Raw genomic sequence first — 26,643 nt, forward strand, 5'->3', positions numbered from 1 at the left:
GCAACAGTAGAGAGAAGCAGGAATACAAGGGTTACCTATTTCTCCATTTTTGGGGACTTTCCCTGACAGGTGCATCATTCCCACCTACAACTGGGGCTTCATTTTCTATCTTGATGGAAATATTCACATTTGACATTCAAAAAACATATAAGACTGTGATTTAGTTTTAGAACTTACATAATGATTTCGTGATCAATGAACTTCTCAAACATCTGTTGATCTTTTACAAAATGTGCCTCCAGATGAACCCTCTGCCCCTCCCCCACTCACTACGGGAATCCCTTGTTATCTTTTTCTACTGTTTCTGAGACTGACGCCAAGCTTCCTGCATAAACATCTTCCTCGCCTGTGGCCCCTCCCCCAGCCTGCCCAGCCTTTGAGCAGTCGGACACAGCAGACATAGAAGTCCAGCCCGATCCCCACCACTATGTCTTCTCTTCCATGCCTGCTCCTCCCAGGAACTTGGTAAGGCTCGCTGAGAGCAGGGACAATATGAAAGCTTGTCCTTGCTAATGCCGATGGCACAGGAGTGGACCCTGATCCCTAAGAGCAATGCTGGACTATCTCAAGTACCAGAGCTCCCCACCCTGATATGGAACCAAACCAAACTGGGCCTCCAGATAAGGTGACAGTGAACACACACGCAGTCAGAGAAAAGCAGAAAGGAGCCTGGAGGCTGGGTCGACCCAGCCTCACAGAGATTTCTGCACACGGACAGGACATGGCTTTTAACTGTAAATTCGCAATTATTGTACGATTTGCTTTGTTCAAATTTCACACACCAAGTATCTCATCCAAATTTAAAGCAAGCTCTTCTCTAAGAGATCCAGATGGGGGACATGCAAACATTCACCGCACGTGTGGGCCAGGGAGAGGAGTGCAAGCTTGGTGGTCATTTCATTCCAAGCTTCAGAGGAACCTGCAGAGCCCCTATCTATGGCGCGGTGGGGTGGGGGAGTGGGAGAGGGCAGATGCAGAAACGCTCACCAGGGCACTAATTTCTTGCCTTAATCCCTTTGGTTATATACCGTTTATTTCCAGACACACCCTTCATAATGATGCTGAAAACCACGCCCGGAACAGTGAACCGACTGCTCTCCTATCTTAGAGGAAGAACTGTGGAACTCGACATGGATATCCTTGATACGGTAGCATCAAAAAGCAGAGTGAAGGTCCCACAGTCACTTTTATTTAGCTACTGACCTATCCATGATTGCACAGTCATGACAGCACGTTACAGCAGAGCCTGCTGACTCATCTGTCGATGTATCAAAACGCAGAGGGATGTGTCGGGCACTTCAAGTCCATTACAAGAGGCATGATTTTGTTCCAGGCTTATGTTTATTAAAATCTAAACAAAGGATTCCTCTGCAACGTATTTTCCCATGTGATAGAGACAGCTGCCCCACTGCCCTCCTACATTCGCTCTAACTTCCAGTGACAAAAAAGGCAGAGGGTGATACATGTCATTGATTATAAAAATCTATGCTCTGTAATTTAAACAAATTCCTTTCCAATGTGTTTAGTTATTTCTGAAGAACTCCATGGCTCGTCAGTCGGCTAGCAGGCCAATGGACAATCATCGCTAACTACAAAGTACTTCGAATCTATAAATTCATCTCTCAAGTTTCGACATTTAAAGAAAAAGGCACTGGGCAGAGAATAATAAACAAAGACGGGATAACTGAATCAATCCACTGAATCAGTCCATACCAGAGTTCTTCATGGCCCATCACCAGAGCTAAATTTCTTCAAAAATCAGATTCCAAATGTCCCACAATCTCTTTCAAATGTGTGTTTTTACAAATTAGGGAATCACCATTTCTTTACAGGAGCACGTAAACAGTTTTCACCTCTGAAGGAGGGGTCTGTAAAACCTGAGAACCTGCATAACTGAGAATCTCTTCGGAATGACATGTTTACGCTGAGAGGAGGGACAGTGGTAATGTTCTCTCATGGTTCACAGGCTTTTGTTGATGTTGCTGGTGTTTTCAATCAAAGAAAAGATGGAGTATCTTTTCTAGGTCTTGCAGGCCACTTTCTCTTTTTATCATCTATATGATTGTTCAAGTAGAACAATTATTAGAAATCTTTAAGCTATTATTTCTGGGCCTTCCTTAATTTACTTGTAAAAAAAAAAACTACATTGGAAGCATGCAATACCTGATTATTCAATTAGATGAAGCAGCACAAGAAGAGATCCCAGGACACCCCTACTCACATCAGACAGACAACTTGGATCTGAAAGATTAGCACATTAAATGACTGCCAAATAATCAGATTCCAAACATTAAAGACAATTACATATCAAACAGACAGCCAAACACAGTGGTATGTTTTAAAAGATTGTGCCCACAATAAGCAAATGACATAGTGATGGAACATCAAAACAAAGCTGATGAATAAAAAGGCACACTCTAAAAGTTCAGGACTAGAAAGAACAGTTCTTCTCGGTTTGTTTTGTGTCTAATGTAGGAGGAAAGGAAAATAGGTGTATTCAAATCATTTTCAGGTGAAGCGTTCTGTCAGTTGAAGCAGTTAACGGTGGCTTCTTTCTCCCCAGACCAAAGCAGTCTTTTCTTCCATTGGCTTCTGAGAACGTGTTTAGTGTTCCGATGTGTAGAAGTGATACATCAGGGCTACAACCAGTGCTGAGATGGCTGGGATCACCCAATTGGTCCACCAGCTGGAAAGAAACAGCAGTGACGCTTGCATGGTGTTCGAAGGAGGGGACTCGAGACTGTGCTCCTTCTCTTTACCATGGAAGTCACCATGGCATGTTTTTATTACCTCTCTAACCTTTTTGGATGAAAAGGTAACTCTGAATTGCTGAAAGTGCAGTGAGTACAACACATGTCCCGGTATACTGGCAACTGGTCTGTCCTTCCAGCCTTATAAGAAAACTAATGTCCTCCCAGTTCCATTTAGATCTGTTTCTACGTACTTATACAAAGAGCTATGAATCACTCCCCCAACAGATGCCACCTAGAACTAGTGACTTATCGAAAAGACATCAACTCTGGGTTATACATCACAAGTTCACGAAAGTGAATATTCCTAGCAGGTTTTATTCTAGTTACACCCGTAAGTGAAGAATTGAAAATGGCACTGAACTGAGAACCAGAAGACCAAGGTTCTCATTTCAAGAGAGCCATCAGCAAGCTCTATAGCCAAGGGCAAATCACACCTCCTGAGCATAAAGTTAAGGAGTTTGAAGCATGGGATTACTACGGTTGCTACTAGCACCACAGCTCAACAATCTGTGATTTTGTTTTGAAAATCTACTCTTTACATGTGTGTAGTAGGTTTAACGTGTTAATAAACAACATGCCCAAATTATTTAATCTGTGGTCCATAGGTATAAATTCACAAAAATCCCTAATTTACACACTGTTCAGTCCTGATGCATAGAATTTTTGATCTACTATAAATGACAGATGATATCAGGGGCAGGGTTAGGATGATCTTCAATACAGATTTGAACCTATAATTTCTTACAAAACAGAAATTAATGTATAGGTTTTAGAACCTGAATAAAGAGCTGGTAACAGCTACGTATATATTTTCTGTCAAAGTTTCTACCCTTTAATATTCTTCACATATCAACCCATTCAAAGATCAAGTTCAAAATAAAGATTTAAACTGCAAAAGGATTACAAGTGTAATTTGGTAGGTTTTCAGTTTCCATTTAGAAGGAGACTGACATTTCAGGGGAAAGCAAGAAGAAATAAGGAAATACTGCAGGGAATGTACCAGAATACCGACAGCCTGGGGGCAGCAAAATTTGACAGGGCGAAATTAATAAGCAGGACTGTGTAGCTTTGAGCTTGGGTCCAAAAAAGATGTATATAATGGCAATTAAACAAGTCAGGATGGTAGAGCTGCCAAAAATGTCATTATGATCTTAAAGTATAATAAAGCAATCTAGTCCCTAGAACAAGTGATTCATGCTACACTTGGATTACTGGGTTCAATTTTAAGACCAACCTAGAAAAGGGACAAGGGAAAACTGAGGCATGCTTAGGGAGATATAATCATGACAATTTAAGAAACTGACCACATATCAAAATGAGGAAGGAAATGAGGAATGTCTGCCTGGAGATTAAAAGATTGCCCGGGCCACAGGACTGCCACAGGGGAACAGGAGACTACATTTGTTCTGTTCCTTAAGGTAGATGCAGCTGGAGGGTGAGATCCGGGGTCGCTCTGAAGTGTCCACGGTCGGAGCTGTCAGACAGTTGAGGAGGGAAGGCCCTGGGTAGTCTGGGTGCTAAGTGGAGATGACCCCTGGCCTGTCCACTGAGAGGCACACGGCGGGAGCCGGAGCAACAGAGGCGCCTCGGATGAGGGGAGAGGCCCCCAGTCCAACTCTGATTTTAGGAGCCTTCTGACCACAGTAATGCTTTTAAAGAAAACTACCACATACCTGGAATTAGAATCAATAGTAGTAATAAGAGTTTCCTGAAACACAAGAGAAAAAGTAAAGTAAGTTAAAGGGAACATCTAAACATTTATTCAATTGACTAAAACCTGTTTTAAAACAAGATCACAATAGTTTATTCAATTCATTCTTCTTATTCAGTGCATTCTTCAAAAAAAGTTGAAAGGGAAAATTATATCATAAACTTCTCACCTGAATACCTAATTTCACCATTTTTTCAGAAGAAGAAAATTAGATAATTTGAAAGAAAATGTTAAAAATAGGCTACCTAAAATATTCTGCACATCTAAATACTTTAACATAGAAACCGAACACAGGTATCATTTATACATACACAGAACCTATCACTGTCTTTAAGGTTTCATTATCTTTAAGTTTCATTCTTCAAAAGCATGAATGAAATGTTCGATAAAAACATCAGTTACTTCATCAAATCTCATATGAAGTAAAAGTGTACCCAGATTATATAAAAAGACATGCCAACCAAAAAGAAAAAATAAGAAGTATCATTTAAATTATAACAGTCTGGACCACCTTTCCTGGCCTTCTTTAACTCTGTCAAGAAGGCTCTAAAAAGACACTGGAGGCCTCACAGGCTGACTTCACACTGTCACCCACCAAGAAACCTTCAAATGCCACGGTCTTTCACAGCTACAGCCTGTATTACTTTCCAGCACTTTCTGAGAGGGGTCCTTCCTGTCAGTACCATGAAAATGAACTATGGATGGCTCTAGGAAGATGCATACTTCCCCAAACAGCGGGGTAACTAAGGCCTAGTGAAATGTAAGCTTTTTCGGGCTTAAAAACTTGTTAAGAAGCATTCTTTTGAAGCGCCACACCAGCAGAAGTATTAGTGCCTCAAAGAAAGGTAGCCAGAAATAAGGCAGCTTCAGAGAGAGCTCTATCTCTGTAGTTTCCCCAAAACACAAGATAAAAAACCATTAGCAAAACAATCAGCGATTTGCAGTGAGGCAGAGCTACACACAGCAAGGCGAGTTAAAGACATTCCCGTGAAAAGGCAGAAACCTTCCAGGAAGAGCAAGCAAAGCAGTTATGAGACCCACCAACCTGGTAACATGGCCTTTAAGATTCCTGACACAGGAGGAGGGAAAAAAATAGTCATTTAAAAGAAAACTTCAGTTATTATCTTTTTAAGCAATATTAAATCTTAGAGACTACAAAAAGTATTCATAACTACTGCAAGATTAGGTTTCAAATTTTGTATAGATGAATAAAATTAATAAGGATTACTAGAAGTAACTGGACAATGAGAAAATATTATTTAGCTATTAGAGACATATAAAGAAAGACATAATCAGTTCTGAAACAAATGCAACAGTTCATTTAAGGTAAAATGTTATTGTCACACTAGAAAGCTAAGCCTGAAATAGTAAACAGAAGGCAAACACGGATCTGTTATTTTGTTATACTGAGCGCATGCATTTCACCAAACATGCTGACAACTCGGCAGGGAAACTTGGCTGGCTTGCCTTCCACTACTAGTGCGTCGTCACCACCAGCAACAACAATGATCCTCTAAAGAGCTGAACTGTAAAAGATAATATGCATTTTTGATAGCTTATTATCTGTTAGGCTCTTAACCCAGGGATGCTTAAGAGTTAAGGCAAGTTTGAATTACCACTTAGCACTTGGGCCACAGTTGGGTATTGGTATGTAACTAACAAATTTGTCAGAACAGGGGAAAAAGACTCTGGTCTTTATTACAGGCTGTGCCTTCTGTTCACTCCGTGACCTTGAGGGGTTCAATTTCAAGTAGGAAAAGGTTAATAATGAAATCAGTACATGATAAGCTCTCAATAAAAGCATGCAAAGCCCATCGAGCTTTTGCAAATCAAAGACACCTCATTTATAACTTCATCTCACTTAGCCTATTTCTTCACTGGAAGGCTTCCCTAAAAACACTGCTGATGGAGTGATGCCTTTTATGCAAAGGCTAGAGCCTACAGAGGCATGAGAGACTTGCAACTGCCAAGCCTTAAGTGGGTGCTAGCAGTGGTTCTGCAGTGTGTGACCTTGAACAAGGTCAAAGCTTGGAACAAGGTTGAGTTGCATTGCCTTCACCTTCCCTAGAAGGTCCAGGGATTCCCCCATGATATCATGAGAACCAAATCAATTCACTAACAGAGCAATGTTCTGAAAACTGCAACCACAAAAATCTATCAGTAGGTATTGCCACTAATGATATCATCCATGTCAAATAGATAGATATGGATTTGCTTACTTAAAAATGCGTCTCTGTGTCTACAAATATCTTAACTTGGCAACTTCACCTGTTTCCCTTTGGGCAGGTTCAAGCTAATAATCTTTGGTGCAGCTTATTGCACAATTCGAATATTTTCAGCAGGCAAAATTTCAAAAATTCAGACCACGGTGTACATTTATCAGACTGGAGATAGATGGAATGTTTATAAGACACACCCAAAAAGGAACACTCTCTTCTGATAAACTAGAAGCACAGAAAAGATAAATCTAGGAAAGTGGTCATGTATTTTCTTTCACTGTGTTTGCTTCTGGCCTCTACGAAAAATAGCAAGTTCCTGTCCTATATTCCTCCAGTTCTGCTCTAAAGTCAGCAGAGTCACGTATGTTCTAAAGGAAGAGTCTGACTCTCAGAAGTAAAACAGTTATGTAGGAGATCTTAGCTCTAACTGGTGCTTTCTGCTGGTAGGAATCGTGGTTCAGGACATGGTTGGACCTACATTAGTTCCAAGTTCAGGTAACAGGCCTTAGCAAATCCTTGTTTTACTACAGCTGAATGATATGCACCAAGCTTACTAACATACTGAACACCTAATGGGAAAAATTACACATTTTCCCCTGACAGACTTTGGAGAAAAAGCAAAAAACTTCATGTATCACAGAATTTCAACCGTCCAAAAAGGAGCCTCAAAAAAGGTACTAAGTCATCTAAGTGAGGTGATCAGTTCAGAGAGAAGGGCTAGTGAACCAGGGCATAAAAGTAGCACTACTAGAATTATTTTCCTTTCTTAAGGAAAAATACATCAAAAAGTTCTTTAATTAGCATTAAATTCAACCAACAAATATTTACCGAACACCTACTATGTCCCAGAGACGTGGAGATGAAGAAGACATAGGTAGTGTCCTTAAAGGTTTAAGTATTAAGACCTCTGCTCAGATTTTAAGTTCTCTGAAAAGAAGGCTTATGTCAAATCTTTCAGATCAGAAGCACAATGCTACTTATAAAAAGTAGCTCTTCAAAAGGTATCTGTTGATAATTATGGTGAAAAAGTTATTTTAAGTATTGAGAGTCTTGTGAAGAGAATACACAAGCTATCCTAATGAAATATACTGACCGGCCTAAACAAATAAAAAATTTTGCTGAGACAACAGGGTACATATTCATCTAACCTAGAAAGACCTATGCTGGCCTCAGGTAAATAAATGCCTTCCACTTTGACAGGTATGAAATACAGTGCAGATAACTAAAGCCACCGAGATACTGGAGATGGTCACACTTACCGAAGGCTTGGTTATCTTTGACCTGTCATCCTGCAATTAAAAAAAAAAAAGTAAGCTCCATTATGAAAGGAAAAACTACCATTTCCAAAGTACTCGCTTCTACTGAGATTTAAAAAAAAAAAATTATTATTCAGTAATTAGCATTTTAGGTTCCATCTAGGTTATCAAATACACAGTTTGACCCACCTGACTGCAAAAATTAATAGCAGGTTAAGTGCCTAGCTTTATTTCAATCTGGCATTCCAAAGTTTAAAATAGCATCCATGATAGTCATATTTATATGCTGATCTGTATATATATTTATGAGACCCGGAGTCTGATCTGTAATTCAGGGAGCAGCTGAGACCTAATTAGATTCTTCCCTTCTATCCTCTGAAATTCACTTTGAGGTGGGGGGGTGGGGTGGGGTGTGTGTGTGTGTGTGTGTGTAATTTGTGTGTGTGTAATTTGTGTGTGTGTAATTTATGTGGTATCCTCAGTGAATTCCTGCAGTCTCCCAATTATAGGGTTATCATCTACTCTCTAAAGGGTGATCACAGGTGAGGCAGAAATGCTGCAGTCACAGCCTGAAATCCCACCTGATCTACCCTCACAAGCTTTGGAATGGAAAGAATAAGGACAGGATGCAACATTTTAAGGGCAGGCCTTTCCAATTACCATACAACTATTTCGCTTTGGTGACACAGAAGATAAAGATGAAAATATGTGGATGAATAAACCTTCCTGACAAATGAAGCTTCCTTTCTCAAAGTACCATCTCCCACCACCAAAAAACCCACGTCCCACTCAACGGAAACTGCTCTAAAACAGATTTCCTACCTTCAGGCATTCCCCAAAGAGCCTACTTCAACCCTTCCTTTATTCACAGTCACTACAAGAAGCATCAATCAGACGCAACAAAACTTTTTGCATGGCTGTTTTTCATATGGTTTCTAGGTGTGCTCACTGGGGTTGAGGCTATTTGCTATGTTTTTTTCTTGTTGGAGCCCGCTTCTAGGAGCACCTCCACCCCTTCAGGTTGGCCACTGGTAACGTGCCCAGAGCTGGGGGAGGAGAAAGGAAGGCACTGGCTCGGAGGAGAGGTCCAGGCTCTCTCTAGAGGTGAGAGGGATCTACCTGTCTGCTCCAGATTCCAAGTTTGCACATCTCCAAGTTTGCAGCTATATTCCGGATAACTTTGGTTGACAGACGAGTGGAGTTATAAATGTACATTTTGAAATGCTGCAGAAGGGCCTAAATTCCTATTACAGCCCTGGGTTTACATAAAAGCCAAAACAAGCCTACGTTTTTGCAAAATCAGTCCATGGCTTGCCACCAAAGGTGATGTTCTCAAAGGTCTCAGGTAGAGTGAGAAGGATGAGGACCACGTGTGGGTTTTACAGAAGGCAGAGTTTATTCATTTAACATAGTTGATTTTTTTAAAATTTCTAAATCATTTTTTAGAATTTAAATATCCTCAAACTAATGAAAGTAGAAAGGAGCTTCTTAAGAAAAATATTTTGGTCAAAGAAGAAAAAAAGACAAAATAACACTACTCTGGGTCAATGCCCCCACCTTCTAAAATCTGCTGCTCAGGGAAACTTCAGAGTCTGAGATGCACTGTCCCCCGGACATGACCCTGGAGTGAGAGGATTCTAAGTGCTGGTGAAAAGTGCAACCAAGGAAATACAAAGAAATTTCTGGTCAATTTATTTCTAAAGTCAGGAGCAATTGTTTTTTGCTTTTTTCCTTTTTAAATTTTGTAATATGCAAGTCTACAGATTTGAGTAAGGTCAACCCACAGCCTTAAAGAGAAACAAGGCCCCCAAAAGGTGCTTACTGGATGCAGCTCCCCAATAATAAACGTTTTGGACAATTCTCGAGCATCCGTAGAGTGTCCGACATCCTCAAAGTTTTCAGTAGCATCACCTCCAGCTTGTTCCCTCAAGACTTCTTCCCCACCGGGGTGCTGTTTGAAGGACAGACAGACAGAAAAATGAGTATGCTTTCCAGGCAAATGAATTAAAAGGAAGTGGCCAGTTTACTTAACCAAATAGCCTACTCCAGAAGTCACAGATGACAATGTAGCAAAATAAATCATTCATAACCTGGGTGAAAACAATTCCTTTGTATTCAATTTCCTACTTGAAAGTGCAGACAAACTTTCTCCAATAGTAAGACATTTATTTCCCGGTTATTCACATGGCAATAAAACCATTAGGCACACATTTTTCATCCTTTGGGAATGTCCTCTTTGCTTTTCCATAAAGCTCTCAAAATCTCAAAAAGCTTTTCTCAGTCTTTATCCAATCTACATCTTGTACGCATTTCCACACTTATTTAAAAGCCTTCCACTGGGCCACAGAATATTAGAGTCCACTTAAACATGGGAAGCCGCCCTGGAGGTACAGGCTGTTGACTGGCTCACTCTGAAAGCCAGCTTGAAGCTTCCTGATGCATCTCCAAGGCCGTGGCAATGACAAATGTGGTTTGTTAATTCTCGAACAGTCTGTTTATTCTTAGGCACAGCCTGACAGGCACAGAAGCAACAATGTGGGAGACACAAAATGACTAACTTACGCAGCACCCACAAATTATGCAAATTCACAGATTGTTGTTTCTTCTGTGTGGGTGGCTTCATTCATGAGTTCCTTAACTTTTGGGTCCTGTTAAAGATATGTGACCATAGACAAGTCTCCCAAATGAAATCATTATTTTCCAATTACAGCCTATCTTCAAAGGAAAATTTCAAATGAGGTTAAAAACATAGATTGGCCTTTTGTAAACAATCATAAAATTATACAAGTTTTAAAAATACAGAATTTTGGGACTTCCCTGGTGGCGCAGTGGTTAAGAATCCGCCTGCCAGTGCAGGGACATGGGTTTGAGCCCTTTTCCAGGAAGATCCCACATGCCGCGGAGTATCTAAGCCCGTGCGCCACAATTACTGAGCCTGCACTCTAGAGCCCACGAGCCACAACTACTGAGCCCACGCGCCACAACTACTGAAGCCTGCGCGCCTACAGCCTGTGCTCTACAACAAGAGAAGCCACCGCAATGAGAAGCCCCGCACACCGCAACGAAGAGTAGCCCCCGCTCGCTGCAACTAGAGAAAGCCCACGTGCAGCAACGAAGACCCAACACAGCCAAAAGTAAGTAAATAAAATAAATTTATTAAAAAATATATATATAGAATTTTATCTTCAAAGTGCTAAAATGAAGTAAACATTCTACTTCATAGACAGTAACACAATAGTCTTCACCTAAAACAAAAGGACAACTTCTCAACTTAATTTCTCGTCAAGCACAGGAAACAAAAAAGTACGTGTCTACATGTATGTATGCACACATGCATTGCATGTGCAAGTGTGCATGCATTATGCATGTGTATGCATGTACACATGTAACCATTTATGATTTAGACGCTGCCTAAACCATTTATAAGGCAGTTTTCTAAGGAAAAAAAAGAGAATGAGAGAAACATCTTGGGTTATATTGGTTTGAATGACCACTGTTTAGGAAAAAACATAGAATAAATGAATTGATGCTAAAATACATTTGTTCTACTTTTTTAGATTTTTTTGGATTTTTTTAAACAATTAGTAAGGAAACAAAGCCTAAAAATTGATTTTTGGAAAAAAATAATTCAAGTCTTGATAAGACAATAAATACGGGACTGGCTTGTTATATGCAGGGAGAGACAAACAGAGAGAGACACATTGCCAAGGAAATCAAGTCTAAATCATGATGGTGTGGAACTCCACAATTCATCTTGTCACTGTCCTCACTCTTGTGACTAAGTTCATGCTGCCGTTTTAATAAGCACCCGTCACATTTGAAGACTAAAAGAAACACTCTTCCTTACCTGCTGGCGCCCGAAAGTCACAAAGAAAACTGGGAATGCTGGTGTTGGCGCCATCTTGGTTATTCCCAGAGACGGTCTATGTCTCCCATTTCTTTCCAGAAACTCTCAGAGAACATACTACTATCTTTGGGGCAGGTTATAGAATTTGGGGTAGCCCAAAGAAAAGGCAAGGCTTTGAAAAAGGAAAGTGATAGAAGAACAGGCATGCAAAGCAAAATTATCTGAGGATTTTCTAAAAGATTAAGGAAAAGACCAAAATGCCTAGTTACAGGCAGGCAAGATTAGAGGTAACAAAAAAGAGTCTGAGACAAACTTTGGTGAAGTCTGTATCAGAAATCTGTCCTGGTAAAGAGTCACTCGCTAGGACCTCCATTCATCCCACCGTGTGCAGGCAGTCAGCCGCTGTAGAGCCCAGAGAGAGAGAAAGACGGGAGGGAACGTCAGGGGTGATGGTAGGAGGACCCAGGAAGGACAGAACCAGCGGCAGCCATGGCAAAACAAGCCATTCCCACTGGAATTGTCCTTCTAACAAAAAATATCCCATTTTTCCAGAGGAAGATTCCATTTTCCATGTGCATAATTCCCTGTCTGCTTCTGTGAAATCTCTACTTATTATAAGGTCCCCAAGTACCACCTTGCGCTGATAACATATGAGAATCTCCAGATACAAACTAGGGAATACCAGTAAAATAACTGGAAATAGCTTTCATTTTTTACATCTTTTTGTATACAAGGGTTATTTGCAAGCAAATAAACAGGAAATAGATTTTAAAAGATGAAACACTGGCATAGTCCATAATTCAGAAGACATCAACTGTCACAATCTCTACCCATTCCTAAGAACACTTTCAGAAAGACACGGTAAATTCTTGTGGTATAAAGAGAATGGTGGCTACCAGGTCCTGAAATTACAACTGTCTTTTCTACTGCTCACGGCATAAATGCTTTCAGCGATGCTGGCACAGTGGATCTGTTCTCCTTGAAATGCTTTCTTCAAGTGGCTTCCAGTACAACAGGCTCTCCTAGTTTCCCTTCAACTTTATTTCCTCTCCTGATCTTCTCCGAGTCTCAACCCCAGTGCTCAGTCCTTGGCGCTCTCCCATTCCACCTGTACTAGCTCTCCTGGTGATCTTACCAGGTCTCCGACCCAGAATATGACCTGTTCTCTAGTGAGTGCAGTTCATTAGGCTTCCTTTGAGCTCCAGACTTCTCCCACATGCAACAGCCTACTTACCTGTTCACTCAATGTCTAATGAGCATCCTGAACATAACATAACCAAAACCGAATGTTTTACTTTGCCCCCAGATACACTTCTTCCCAGTCTTTCTATTCTCAGTGAATGTTGCCACCATGCATACAGTTGCTGCAGCCAAACATCAGAAATCAAACTTCATTCCTCTTTCCTTCTCACTCCCATCCATCAGCAAATCCAGCTGGCTATCTTCAAAACATATTCAGAACCCAACCACCTCTCCCCACTTCCAATGCTACCACCTTAGACCAAACCAGCATCTCCTGAATGGACAACCACAACTGACCCCTAACGGGTCTCCTGCTTCTTCTCGATCCTTCCCACGATCGACTGTGCTTCCTCCATCATGCCGTAAGGATTTTCAGATGTCAGCTTAGTCCAGGGTAGCAGGTCATAGTGGAAGCGAGAGAGGTAACAGGTAAAATCGAAAAGCAAAACAGACACACTTCAGTGACAGGTCTTCTGACAGGCCCTCAGACTTGCCAAACTAGTTCCCCATCTCAGAACCCCTACGTTTGCCTCTGTGTGGAATGCTCTTCTCCCAAACCTTGATGAGATTTCATCTGTCCCCTCGTTTATCCCTGCTCACATGTCAGCTTTTCAGAGCCCTTCGCTGAGTTGCCCGTCCAGAAGGGCCTGCCCCGTCCTCACACCACGGTCTCTATCCCCTCCCTGCTCTTTCCTTCACAGCACCTAGTACTCCTGAAGCTCTATTTTGTCAATCGTTTGTAAGATTCATGAGGACAGAGGCCTTTGTCTGTCTTACTCATCCCTGCTGCCCAATACCTAGTTCAATGCCTGGCACATGGCAGATACAAAGAAATATTTGTAAGCAAGTTTGGATAAATAAAGGAGATGTACACGGCTGATTACACATTGGTCTTAAAACTAGTATATACAACTGGTTAAGTGACTGACAACAACTTTCCCATTCCAACTATTCTAGTTCACACCCCTTTCCTTCTCCTGAACTATAATAGTTCTTACCATTCAGAAACCATATAATTTCATATTCAATTGTTGTTTAATTCATTTAATCAAAATATTTATGAATACTATGTGCAAAGCATTGCATGGGACACACAAAAGTACATGAAAAATAGACATGATTTGATCCTGAAAAAGCATACAATTAATTTGAGGTCAAAGAAGAAAAACACAGGGCTTCCCTGGTCACGCAGTGGTTGAGAATCTGCCTGCCAATGCAGGGGACACGGGTTCGAGCCCTGGTCTGGGAAGATCCCACATGCCACGGAGCAACTAAGCCCGTGAGCCACAACTACTGAGCCTGCACCTCTGGAGCCTGCGCTCCGCAACAAGAGAGGCCACGATAGTGAGAGGCCCACGCACCGCGATGAAGAGTGGCCCCCACTTGCCCCAACTAGAGAAAGCCCTCGCACAGAAACAAAGACCCAACACAGCCATAAATAAATAAATAAATAAATAAATTTTTTTTTTAAAAAAAGAAGAAAAACACAGATATAGCCTCATAGTTTTGCCTATTCATGTGTGACCCACAGCAGTGATTGCTACCATTCTGTCTTCCAGGTCACTTACCTGTTCTTCTGCCTCAGTTATTCTGCTACTGATTCCTTCTAGTGTATTTTTCATTTCACTTATTGTATTGTTCATCTCTGTTTGTTTGTTAATTCTTCTAGGTCTTTGTTAAACATTTCTTGCATCTTCTCGATTTTTGCCTCCATTCTTTTTCCAAGGTCCTGGATCATCTTCACTATCATTATTCTGCATTCTTTTTCTGGAAGGTTGCCTATCTCCACTTCATTTAGTTGTTTTTCTGGGGTTTTACCTTGTTCCTTCATCTGGGACATAATCCTCTGCCTTTTCATTTTGTCTATCTCTCTGTGATTGTGTCTGCCCTCTGGTGGATGAGGCTATCTAAGAGGCTTGTGCAAGCTTCCTGCAGGGAGGGCCTGGTGGTGGGTAGAGCTGGCTGTTGCTCTGGTGGGCAGAGCTCAGTAAAACTTTAATCCGCTTGTCTGCTGATGGGTGGGGCTGGGTTCCCTCCCTGGTGGTTGTTTGGCCAGAGGCGCCCCAGCACTGGAGGCTACAGGCTCTTTGGTGGGACTAATGGTTGACTCCTGGAGGGCTCATGCCAATGAGTACTTCCCAGAACTTCTGCTGCCAGTGTCCTTGTCCCCGCGGTGAGCCACAGCCACCCCCTGCCTCTGCAGGAGACCCTCCAACACCAGCAGGTAGGTCTGGTTCAGCCTCCCGTGGGCTCACCGCTCCTTCCCCCTGGGTCCTGGTACACACAAGACTTTGTGTGTGCCCTCCAAGAGTGCAGTCTCTGTTTCCCCCAGTCCTGTCGAAGTCCTGCAATCAAATCCCACCAGCCTTCAAAGTCCGATTCTCTGGGGATTCCTCCTCCCATTGCCAGACCCCCAGGTTGGGAAGCCTGACGTGGGGCTCAAGAACCTTCACTCCAGTGGGTGGACTTCTGTGGTACTGTTCTCCAGTTTGTGAGCCGCCCACCCAGCGGTTATGGGATTTGATTTTATCGTGATCGTGCCCCTTGTACCGTTTCATTGTGGCTTCTCCTTTGTCTTTAGATGTGGGGTATCATTTTTGGTGAGTTCCAGTGTTTTCCTGTCAATGACTGTTCAGCAGTTAGTTGTGATTCCGGTGCTCTCGCAAGAAGGAGTGCCAGACATTAGAAATTTGGTTTCCAATAAGATGTGACTTCAGAAATGGCTTGGAATAGTGATGTAAATGATTGCACCAAATACCCTATCTGTATGGAAACAAACAAACAAAAACGTGGTTCCTTCACAAAAGCTGCTTTAGTGAGAGCTCCAGATTTGTACTTAGAATGTTTTGCAATGATAGAAATGCTCTATATCTAAACTGTCCAATATGGTGGCCACAAGTGGCTACTGAACATTTGAAATGGAGCTGAAAAATAATGTAAATTTTATTTAATTTATTTAAATTTAACTAGCGATTTTTGTCTATTAGCTACCATATTGGAAAGTGTAGCTATAGACAATGCAAACATTTTTCAAGAGATAGAGACAACCTAGGTGAAAACTGAAAAGGCATTTCATTTGCAGTGAAAGACATGAACATTTATTTATTGTGTGTGTGTGAATAAAGGTGAGCTCAGTACATTGAGAAGGGTGCTCCTTTGCATAATGTGATGATGATTAAAGAAGTGGTGGCATCAGCTTTAATCTGAAAAAACACTCAGTGCAGGTGGAGTTCAAGTGTTCCTGGGATTGCTTCCTTCAGGAGAGATACCAAGGTTATCAGGGTTAACCCCACATTTGCAGCACCTCCCATCAGGGACCACATGATAAGCTTCATTCATAACCAAAGTTCCAAGAATCTCACGCGGCCCACTGAAAACTGAGAAGCTCCATGGTGTATCCCCTAGGACATAACAAAACAGTACGTGACCCAAACCTGATATGCAATGCCCTCATGGCCCAGCAATGCTACACCACACTGTTCAAGAGGCGAAGGCCAGTCCCTAGGAGGATTGCACCTCGTCCTCTAACCCCTGGATATTCTCCACTTCAGGGATAACTAGTACTGAGAGAGAGACCACATACAACATGTAACTTTTTTTCAAATAAAAGTAAGAGTCCAGTTTCCCACATACAGGGGAGAAAGAAAAAAAAAGAGAATATCAAGAGTAAAAGAGCAGAAGGTGCTTTACCAGACCACAAAAGTACAAATATATAAGGGGTCAGGTACAGAGTAAGTGTTACAATCGATGAAGGCAAGGTCTTGGATAACTTTTGTATGTTACGAGGCCAAGAATTCTAAAGTCAACGTAATGAGAGTTATGCCTCACGTCCTTTTTAGAATGAAGCCAAAGAGAAATGCTAAATAAAGCAATAAATGCATTATTAGAGATTCCACAAGATCAAGGATTATTTTATATTATAGGTAAATTCTACTTCATATTTAATAGTACAGTAAATAGCAATAATACATTAAAAATGGATCTAGAAAAGCTGGGAAGGTAAAAAAGATAAACTTACATGCCACTCCTGATACAGATGCTTTCAATAAATACTTAATATGAAGGCAATAATCTTAATCAGAAAGAAAATGTTGTGGGTAAAATCAAAATGTTGAATCACTCTAGATTTGAACATGCAGTCTGTAACTACTATTAATTGGGAAACTGATTATCGAGTGAAAATACCTTCCAGGTCCATTCTGCATTCCTACTGTTTGCTTCTATGGCCATTTACAGTTCCTTAGATTCTCTACCCAGAAAATAAAAATGGGTCTATATTATCTCTTTGAAATTGTCTTTGCTAGTTATATTCCTCTTTAATACAAATAATTTCATAAATGAGATACTTTTAGGCTTGATACAGAAAAATATGTTTTACTTATTCTTTGAACTTAACTCCTAGAATTCCTACATTTTAGAGGCTTTGGAAAAACAAGTTATAAAATTTCGAAGTCAAAGGTTAGAAGGTCTTGTTAGTAAGACAGCAAAGCCCTACATTCTTGTAAATAAACCAGGGAAGTGCTTCTCATCAAATTCATGGCTCCAGCCACCAAACTAGTCTTCCCCTCTCCGATCCCTCAGCACATTCTTAACCACCTTACATATTGCTGCTAGAATATTCATCCCCAAATATTGTTTTGACCCTCCCCCTACCCACTTAAACTTTTAGCTGGGAAATGGCTACTTAGAATAGAAGATTTTCCCAGCCTCCCTTGCAGCTGGGTATGCCATGTGATTAAATTCTGCCTAATGTGAGCAGAAGTGTCAGGAGAACCTTCAGAGTGATGTGCACCCTTTGCCCTTTCTCTTCATCCCTTCCTTCATCTTGCTGTCTGGAAGGGGAACGCAGCCTTTGAGAATAACGATGAGGGCCTGACTCTGGGGATAGGTGAGAAGTGAGCCAGAAGGAGAGCCCCAGGGGACTTGATGGAACACAGCTAGCACACCAGACCTGGACTGCAAAGCTCATTTCTTTATGACAGATGAATAAACATCTACCTTGTTCAAGCACAAGGGGGTTCTTCTGAGCTTAATTCTAATTACTACATCAATCACTTTGTCAAAAAAATACCATGTGGCAGGCACTGTACTAAGTCCTGAACATATAAAAGACATAGATAAACATACTCTGTGTCAAGAAACTTAAAACCAAATTAGGACAATGATCTTTATGTACATTAAAAAATTAGAGAAATATTAAGGGATCATCTTAATGGTTGACTGAACAGAGTAGAAGTCTAGAAAGGTAGATGCTTTTAAAAAATAATCTAGGCTGCTTTAGGAGAGTTAGTATTTGGATAAATAGAGTAGATAAAGATGAATAAGCTCAAGAGGAATATGAACACGAATGAAGGCTTACTGGCTGAAATATGCATGGCATACTTGGGGCAAATGAAGAGATAAGTGTGAATAAAGTAGAATATGTGAGGCTGTGTGATGGCTTACTTTACATGTCAACTTGAGGTGAAACTTGATTTCTGGGAGGTGTTTCTAGATGAGATTAGCATTTGGATCAGTGGACTCAGCGGAGGAGATGGCCCCGCCCAATGTGGGCGGGCACTATCCAATCCATTCAGAGCTTGAATAGAACAAAAGGTGGAGCAAGGAAGAATTCACCTGTTTTCCTGTATCATTATTTGAGTTGGGATCTCTCATCTCTCCTTCCCCTGCCCTCAGCCTCCCATTGACTCCTCTGGTTCTCAGGCCTTCAGACACAGACAATCACTCCACCAGCTCTCCTGGGTCACCAGCTTGCAGATGGCAGACTGGGGGACTTCTCACCCTCCATAATCATGGGAGCCAATTCCTTACAATAAATCTCTTCATACATAAATATATATATGAAGTATGTATGAGTATCTCCTATTGGTTCTATTTCTCTGGAGAACCCTAACACAGGCTGGATGGTTAGAAGGACCAAACCATTAGGGCCTTGAGAGCCAGTGTGAAGTGGAAGACAATGAGGGCCACTGTGGGCTCCTGAAGAGCAGAGCGACCATGACAAAATGCCAGATGGACCTGTCATGGTTAGAACAGAGAGGCTCAAAACCGAGACAGGGAGAGCACCACTGCAGACATGCAGCAATCTGACCAGCATGAACAGCACAAACCCCTCACTCTCCCTCTACCAGCCCACAGGCACCAGTCTTAATAATAAGCCACTCTCGGCTTCCTGAAAGTCGGATGTCCTCCACCTCACCTGTGAGCACAGCATCAAAAGCATAAAACTCAACTGGAGATCTTAACTCAGGCACTGTAAATAACCGGTTTCACATGGATAAAAAGGCACCGCTTGATCATTTTTTCATTTGTTTTTATTTGGGGGAGGCAATGAGAAAAGAGAATCAAGCACATGTCACCTCCCAATTACTATCGATAACCCTTCCCCATATCACTCGACAAAATGTTAAAGCAGACCCCTCAGTAGTCACGTATTTGGCCATAAGCCCCTGCACCTTTGTTGCGGTTTGGTCTCCAGCTGTCTTGGCCTCCACGTCCAGGCAGTACTGTGTTACGGAAGAAGCCCAGGTTTGGAAGCAGAGGAAGCTGAATTCAAGATCCGGCTCTGCCACATCTTAGCAGAGCGACCCAGGAAGGTAGCAGCTCTTCCTGAGCTTCCATTTCTCCATCATTAGATACCTCTCCCACTTACACTACAGAGATTAAGTGATATAACTAGTACAATACCTGGCATGTAATAGGTGTTCCATCAATATCAATTTCGTTCCCTTTCTTATCCAATACTGCCCCATTCAATACTGCCAGAAAGAACCTTGAACAGAACCTCGCACAGTGCCTGGTCCCTGTAACCTGCTGAGGCCAAGTCCAGCACCAAACGCCAAACCCCAAGGGACCCCTTCTTTCCACCCTGCCCTTCATCTTCAAGAGATTTCTGTGGATTAAATCAACTGGCTTGATCCTACTAAGCCACAGACCCAATGACAAGAGTTAATAGAAACAACATACCATAAGGACAAAGAACATTCGCTACATGAAATAATTCTTAAAGGTCATTAGGATGAGAACAGATAAGCAATGCAGCTGTGAGCTGGTAACTATCCTGCAGAGTGCTGTTATAGTGTTCTCTCCTTGAAAAGAAAGAGAAGCAAAATCATTCATGGTTACTCTTAGAGTTGAGACAGTAAATGTTTGGCCCAAAATTTACCATGAATCAAAGATAATTTTGCATTTAGTCAGTGTGCCCTGACCAATATTTTTAATTCTACCATCACTAAACTTATCTCATTAGGTAAAATAAGTGAGTTCATTGGAGACGTAACAACTCCTGGGATCTCTGAAGGAAAGAGTAAGTCCCAGACTGAGAAGTAAGGACCCTGGGGTAGAGGAAGGGGCAGGGACAGGTCTGCCTCCGAGGGACAAGAGCAGGGCACACCGAGGCCAGGAGAGTTAGAACACACACCGCTTGCCTTGTGACCCAGCTCAACCCAACGCTCCTCATAAGAACAAGCAAAGCCACCAAAATTGAGGGCCCAGTGGAAGATGGGTTATGATCTAAGAGGGGCTATTCCTCTATCTACGCTAGGATCCATCTTGAGTTGGAATGGCCAAAAGATGAGAGGACAGGACAGGCTACGATTGAGACTGAAAAGGAGGATTGAGGGTGGAACCAGTCCTCCTCAATACCAAATCATTAGGCCTATTTTTCCTTTTATATCTAGTGTTAAGAATAAAAAAATTTGGCTAAAACAGGCAACTGGAGGCAAGGGAGAAATAAAACAAGCTGTCAGGAAATTATCCACGCTGGCCCAATAGCCATTCTGCATCGATTTTCTAATATTTTACACTTGTAAACTTTCGCTTATTCATTTAATAAATAACTTTATTGAGTCTTTTCTATGTGCCAGCATTGTTCCAGTTGCTGGGATATACCGGGGAATAAAGCAGAAAAAAATTCCTGCATTCACAGAGTCTACATTCCAGTGGAGGGAGACAGATAAGCAGTAAGCATGAGAAATAGGTTACACGGTATGTTAGAAGGTGACATGTGCTATAGGAAAAAGAAAAACCAGAGCAGGGTGGTGGGGTCCAGAATGCAGGGGGCTGAATGCAGATGTCCAGCTGTAAATGGGGGGTCAGGAGAGGCCTCGTTGAGAAAGTGAAGGAGTGAGCATGCTGCTATCGGGGGGATAACCTTCCAGCGCAAAGGGTTATGGTGGAAGGGTTCCTGGCACGTTCTTAGAAGAGCAAGGGCATCAGCATGCATGACGCAGGACGTGCCAGAAGGCGGTGGGACCTTGTAGCTGCCTTACAGTCTTGGCTTTAACCACGAAAGAGAGGGAGCTGATGAACGTGTTTTTTGTTTTAACTCTTTATATTGAAAATAGCTGCAGAGAGGTGCCATGCGCCCATCACTCAGATTCCTTCAATGGGCAACATTTTCCATAACTGTAATGCATCGTCAGAACCAGCAAATATCTTAAATAGGAGTCCCTAGACTGACTTAGAGTTGTTGTGTGCACTTGCGTGTCTGTCTGGTGTATCTTTGGGTCCTGGTCTGTGGCACTTTCCCACATGCAGATTCACAGAACACAGGACCATTCTGTCACCACAAAGGCGCTCCCCCTCCTGCCCCTTTGCAGTCCCCCTCCCCCGCCACCTATCATCTGTTCTTCACTTCTGTGACCTTGTCATTCTGAGAATGTCACAGAAATGGAAGCACACTGTGTGCAATCTTTTGAGACTGTCTTTTTTCACTTAGCGTAATACCCTTGACACCCAGTCAGGTTGCTTTATTCCCTTTTTACTGCTGAGTTGTCTTCCCTCTACGCATGTACCAGTCTAACCAGGGACCCACTGAGGAACATGTGAGTTGTTTCCAGTTCGGGGCTTTACAAATAAAGCTGCCAGCCCAACAGCCACTCTGTATCAATTGTCTGATATTGTTTACACTTATAAACTTTTATTCATTCAATCAACCAATATTGAGTCCTCTCTCTGTGCCAGCATTGTTCTAGTTGCTGGGATTTGCATACAGGCTTTTATGTGGACATAAATTTTCATTTCTCTAGGACAAATGTCAAGGAGTGCTACTGCTGGGTCATATAGTAAGTCTATGTTTAGCTTTTTCAATCAATCAATCAACAGGTAGATTGATTTCCAGAGTGTCTGTACCATTCTGCATTCTCACCAGCAACGCATGACCAATTCAGCATTTCTACATCCTCACCAGAATTTGGGTTACCAGTATTTTTTATTCTAACAAGTATGTTATAGTATCTCACTGTGGTTTTAATTTGCATTTCCTTAGCAGCTAATGATGTTGGACATCTTTTCATGTATTCATTTGCCATTCATATATCTTCTTGGAGGAAATGTCTATTCAAGTCTTTTTCCCATTTTCTATTTGGATTATTTGTTTCCTTATTGTTGAGATTAGAAAATTCTTTATATATTCTGGATATAAGTCCTTTGTCAGATATGAGAAAAAGTTTTCTCCTAGTCATTGGCCCTGTCATTTCATTCTATTAACAGGATCTTTTAAAGAACAGCATTTTTAATTTTTATGAAGTCCAATTTATCCACTTTTTCTTATATGGATCATGCTTTTGCTGTTGTGTCTAAGAACTCTGCCTAATCCTAAGTCTCTTCAAAATTTTAAAATTTTATATTTAGATCTATGATCTACTTGGGGTTAATTTTTATATAAAGTGTGAGGTTTGGGTCAAGATTTATATTTTTGACTACTGTTGTCCAATTGTTCCAGAACCATTTGTTGAAAAGGCTGTCCTTCCTCCATCAAATTGCTTTTGCATCTCTGTCAAAAGTCAGAAGTATTTGCATGGGTCTATTTCTGGTTTCCCTACTCTGTTCCATTGATCTACGTATATGTCTCTTTGCCAGGACCACGCTTTCTGGATTACTGCAGCTATATCCAAAGTCTTAAATTGGGTGGTGTCATTAGCCACTGAAGGGTTTAAATAGGAAAGTGATAGAATCTGACATCTTAAAATAGCACTCTACTACCAAAAGTACACAGTCAGGGGTGAGGGCCACCAGGCTGGAGGTGATGGTGCTCAGAGCAGGGAGACGGCGTAGAGGGGGAAAGATTAGTCGGATTCTGACTCCTTTATAAAAGTTGAGCCCACAGAATGTTCTGGGGGATTCAGTGTGGGAGTGAGAGAGAGAGAAGGATCAGACATGACCCCAGGGTTTTCGACCTGAGCAAATGGGTGGAAGTGTCACCACTGAGATAGGGAAGGTGACAGCAAGATGTGTGAGGGAAGGTCAGTTCAGTCTTTAACACGTTGGGTCTGAGAGGCATGTTAGAGATCTGAGTGGAGATGCGAAGTGAGTTGCGGATACAAGAATCCTGAGTGTAGGAGAGACATCTTTGTGACCTGGAGATAGAAATCCAGGAGCTGTCAGCACATTTAAAGTCGTGACACTGGATGAGACGGCTGAAGGAAAGTGGAAAACACTGGGCCCCGGGGCCTCCGACACTGCAGGATGAGACAGAACATCCCCCTTTCTGGTAAAAGACATTGGGCGGTGACCTGAAGAGGGTGGTGAAAGGAGGGCACACCAGGCAGAAGGGAAACTGCACAAAGGTCTTAAGGCAGAAACGAGCCCGACTTGTTAGGGACACAGAAAGGCGTGGAGGGCAAGGTGACAGTGTTACCAGCTGAGGTGGGAGAGGAAGGAAGGGGCCAGATCACGCAGAGTTTATTACACCAGGAGAGAGATGGCATTTTATTCTAAATGCATTGGGAAGCCATGGAAAGGGACTAAGCAGAGAAATGACAGTCTGTTTCTACAAAATGAAGTTTTTTATGTTCTTCTAGAAATTACATTCTTTAACATAATAACAACATACATTACCTGAACTGAAAACTCATAAATCAACAACCAATGTGATGGAACCACTGAAATCCTGAAGACTATGTCAGGACAGGAGCTCTGAAGAGGAAGATAGTCTAACAACTAGAGCCACAAGAAAGGAAGGTGCAGACGGATGACAGTGTGAAGGAAGGAGGGAGAGACCCTTCCCGAGGCCCCCAGGAACCACGTGTAAGTGAGACAGGGACGTTGGCGGACAAGGAAACACGGTACAACCCACAGCTCAGAGGGCAGGACGGAAATCAGCGAGGGGGTGGGAAGGGGAGGGCAGGGGATTAGCTAAATCCGCAGAAGGATTTTCTCAGAGCAGTAACCTCATCAGATTTCCACTCAGAACAAGCCCTTCCAGGCCAGTTATTTAAGAGGCCTTTAGAAAACAACATTTAACCTCTGCACGCATGCCCAACAATCTCTTTCTTGAATGAAATAATACAGATTCTTAAAATCATCCAGATGTCATCTGTGTTAGGAACAAATGGCATCCTTGAAGACTCCTCCAGAACTTTCTCTACTTAAAAACTCCCCATGGGCAACTGGAATGGCTGTTTTCTCCACCTTCTAGAAGGCAACACAGTAAAACGACAGCAGATGGAAAGAAAAGCACATTTTAGCCCTTTGACCTTCCAAAGGTTTTCTTTTTATTCTTTCACAACTCCCCTCTGCTTTCTCCCCGGTTCCTATGGAGAACCCTGGATATGGGGGTGGGGGGGAATCTCAAAGCAAATAACAGCAGCTGTGTACCAACTGGATGTCTGTTTTCTTTTAAAGCTGTACTAGTTATCTTAGGTCCCCTGCCCTAGTCACAGAGTTAGTGTTTTCCACTTTCCCTCGGCCATCTCATCCAGTGTCACAGCTTTAAATGTGCTCACAGCTCCTGGATTTCTTCAACATATAAATTCTCACATTCACCATTGTGAGATGAGGCTCTGATGCCTATTTACGCAAGATGCCTGAACCACCTTTACCACCAAGGATCCCTTTATATTTTCCTCCTATGGATTTCATATTTGCTGAGTTTTATTTACCAAACTATGTATGTTAAATAATAATAACTTTTCCATTTCACACTCATCAAAGACATATTTGCAACTGCAGCTTTTTAGTAGTATAAGATTCAGGATATTATCAAACTTCCTTGAAAAAAGCAAAGGCATTTGGGATTTTAGCACTAAATATGACAGTCCTACCAACAGTAAAGATGTAGGGTCCTCTGTGTTTTTCAAAATTAAGGACACTGAGTTTCAAGCACCCACACTCTCTTCCTGGCCCCCCAGGGTACTGAGGTCCCCCAGGCTTGGAACCACTCGTCTCTGCAAAGCAGGCAGCCATGTTCAAGGAAAACAACAAAAAGTAAGTCCCTAAAACAAAACCTGCTATAGAGAATACTGCCTAAGACTCAAAAGGCAAAAGTGAGTCAGAAGCCAACAGCTTTGTAAGGCAGAATGCTGTTAAAGAACATCTAAGATGCAGATACAGAGCATCAGAATCCCAAGATCACCAGCAAAAGTTCTACAGAAACAAGTTTCCATTTTGATCATGTAAAGGAGGAGGACAACTTGACACAAAATATTATTCTTTATAATATTTTTCAGGAAGGTGTCTATTTCACAAATTAAACACGTAAAGACTTAAACTGAAAGCAAGTTAATATTACTGCCATCAATTATGTGATATTTTCTTCTCATATTCCACAGCACTCATAAAACCTGAATAAATGCTACTGCCCAAATCACAGAAAGGGAAAAGCAAACCATTTTTCTCCCTGGCCCCAAATGGCTGCATTTTCATTCAAAGTTCTACAATCATTAACCTTGCTAATAATATAACCAGAAATGACAAGACTCAAATTCACAAACATAAGTTCAAAAACTATAACTCAGAATTGAAAAACAAAACCCACCTACTTCAAAATACGTAGGCAGGGACTTCCCTGGTGGCACAGTGGTTAAGAATCTGCCTACCAATGCAGGGGAAACAGGTTCGATCCCTGGTCCGGGAAGATCCCACATGCCACAGGGCAACTAAGCCCGTGCACCACAATTAGTGAGTCTGCACTCTAGAGCCCATGAGCCACAACTACTGAGCCCACATGCCACAACTACTGAAGCCCGCGCGCCTACAGCCCGTGCTTCGCAACAAGAGAAGCCACTGCAATGAGAAGCCCGCGCACCGCAACAAAGAGTAGCCCCCGCTCACCGCAACTAGAGAAAGCCCGCGCGCAGCAACAAAGACCCAACGCAGCCAAAAATAAATAAATATTCAAAAAATACGTAGGCAACAAGGCTCATAATCTCATAGATCAGTATCAGATAGTAACTGAACACCTGCTGCTATTGAGATTGCCAGCAATAAGGAGCCAATCTTCCCGCTCAGGTATCTACCCTTCTCTGGAAAACAAAACAGCTTTATAAGGCTATTATTTCAGGAGGTGGAGCTCACTGAACAACTTAGAAACTTCACTTGTGTTCTTGAGCAGAGGGTACAATTTTTATAATGCTCTCCTGTTTCACACCTTCACCTAAAATCTCATGTTAGCACTCAGCTGCACATGATGCTACAGAAAGAAAGGCACACCACACGCTGACCTGTACAGGTATGGGAGTCTGCATTTACTGTGAAAACCATACACCTGCCATTGTGTTATATGTTTAACCAGCATTATTTTGTTTCTTATCGTAACCCCTCCAAGTTGGCACTATTGTCATCCTCCCATTTTACGTTAAATAAGGCATATGAGGCATAGAGAGCGTAGGCACAG

General features: G+C 41.9%; 1 protein-coding gene across 2 annotated transcripts in view; it reads right to left on the reverse strand.

Annotated features, from left to right (window-relative positions):
• Positions 1 to 1,322: 1,322 nt before the first annotated feature.
• The window catches only part of CYB5A (cytochrome b5 type A), a 28,800-nt gene continuing 3,479 nt past the window's right edge, over positions 1,323 to 26,643 (reverse strand). The window contains exons 2-5 of one of the 2 annotated variants that reach the window (XM_068562222.1): positions 9,762 to 9,890; positions 7,943 to 7,972; positions 4,427 to 4,461; positions 1,323 to 2,686 (exon numbers count right to left, since the gene is read on the reverse strand). In XM_068562222.1, the coding sequence (XP_068418323.1) occupies positions 2,605 to 2,686; positions 4,427 to 4,461; positions 7,943 to 7,972; positions 9,762 to 9,890 (276 nt within the window). In that variant the 3' untranslated portion in view covers positions 1,323 to 2,604. The remainder of the gene's footprint in view (positions 2,687 to 4,426; positions 4,462 to 7,942; positions 7,973 to 9,761; positions 9,891 to 26,643) is intronic. The other variant, XM_068562224.1, reaches the window with a different exon arrangement.

This window comes from Eschrichtius robustus, chromosome 14 (genome assembly GCF_028021215.1).
Source record: "Eschrichtius robustus isolate mEscRob2 chromosome 14, mEscRob2.pri, whole genome shotgun sequence".
Classification (NCBI taxonomy): Eukaryota; Metazoa; Chordata; class Mammalia; order Artiodactyla; family Eschrichtiidae; genus Eschrichtius; species Eschrichtius robustus.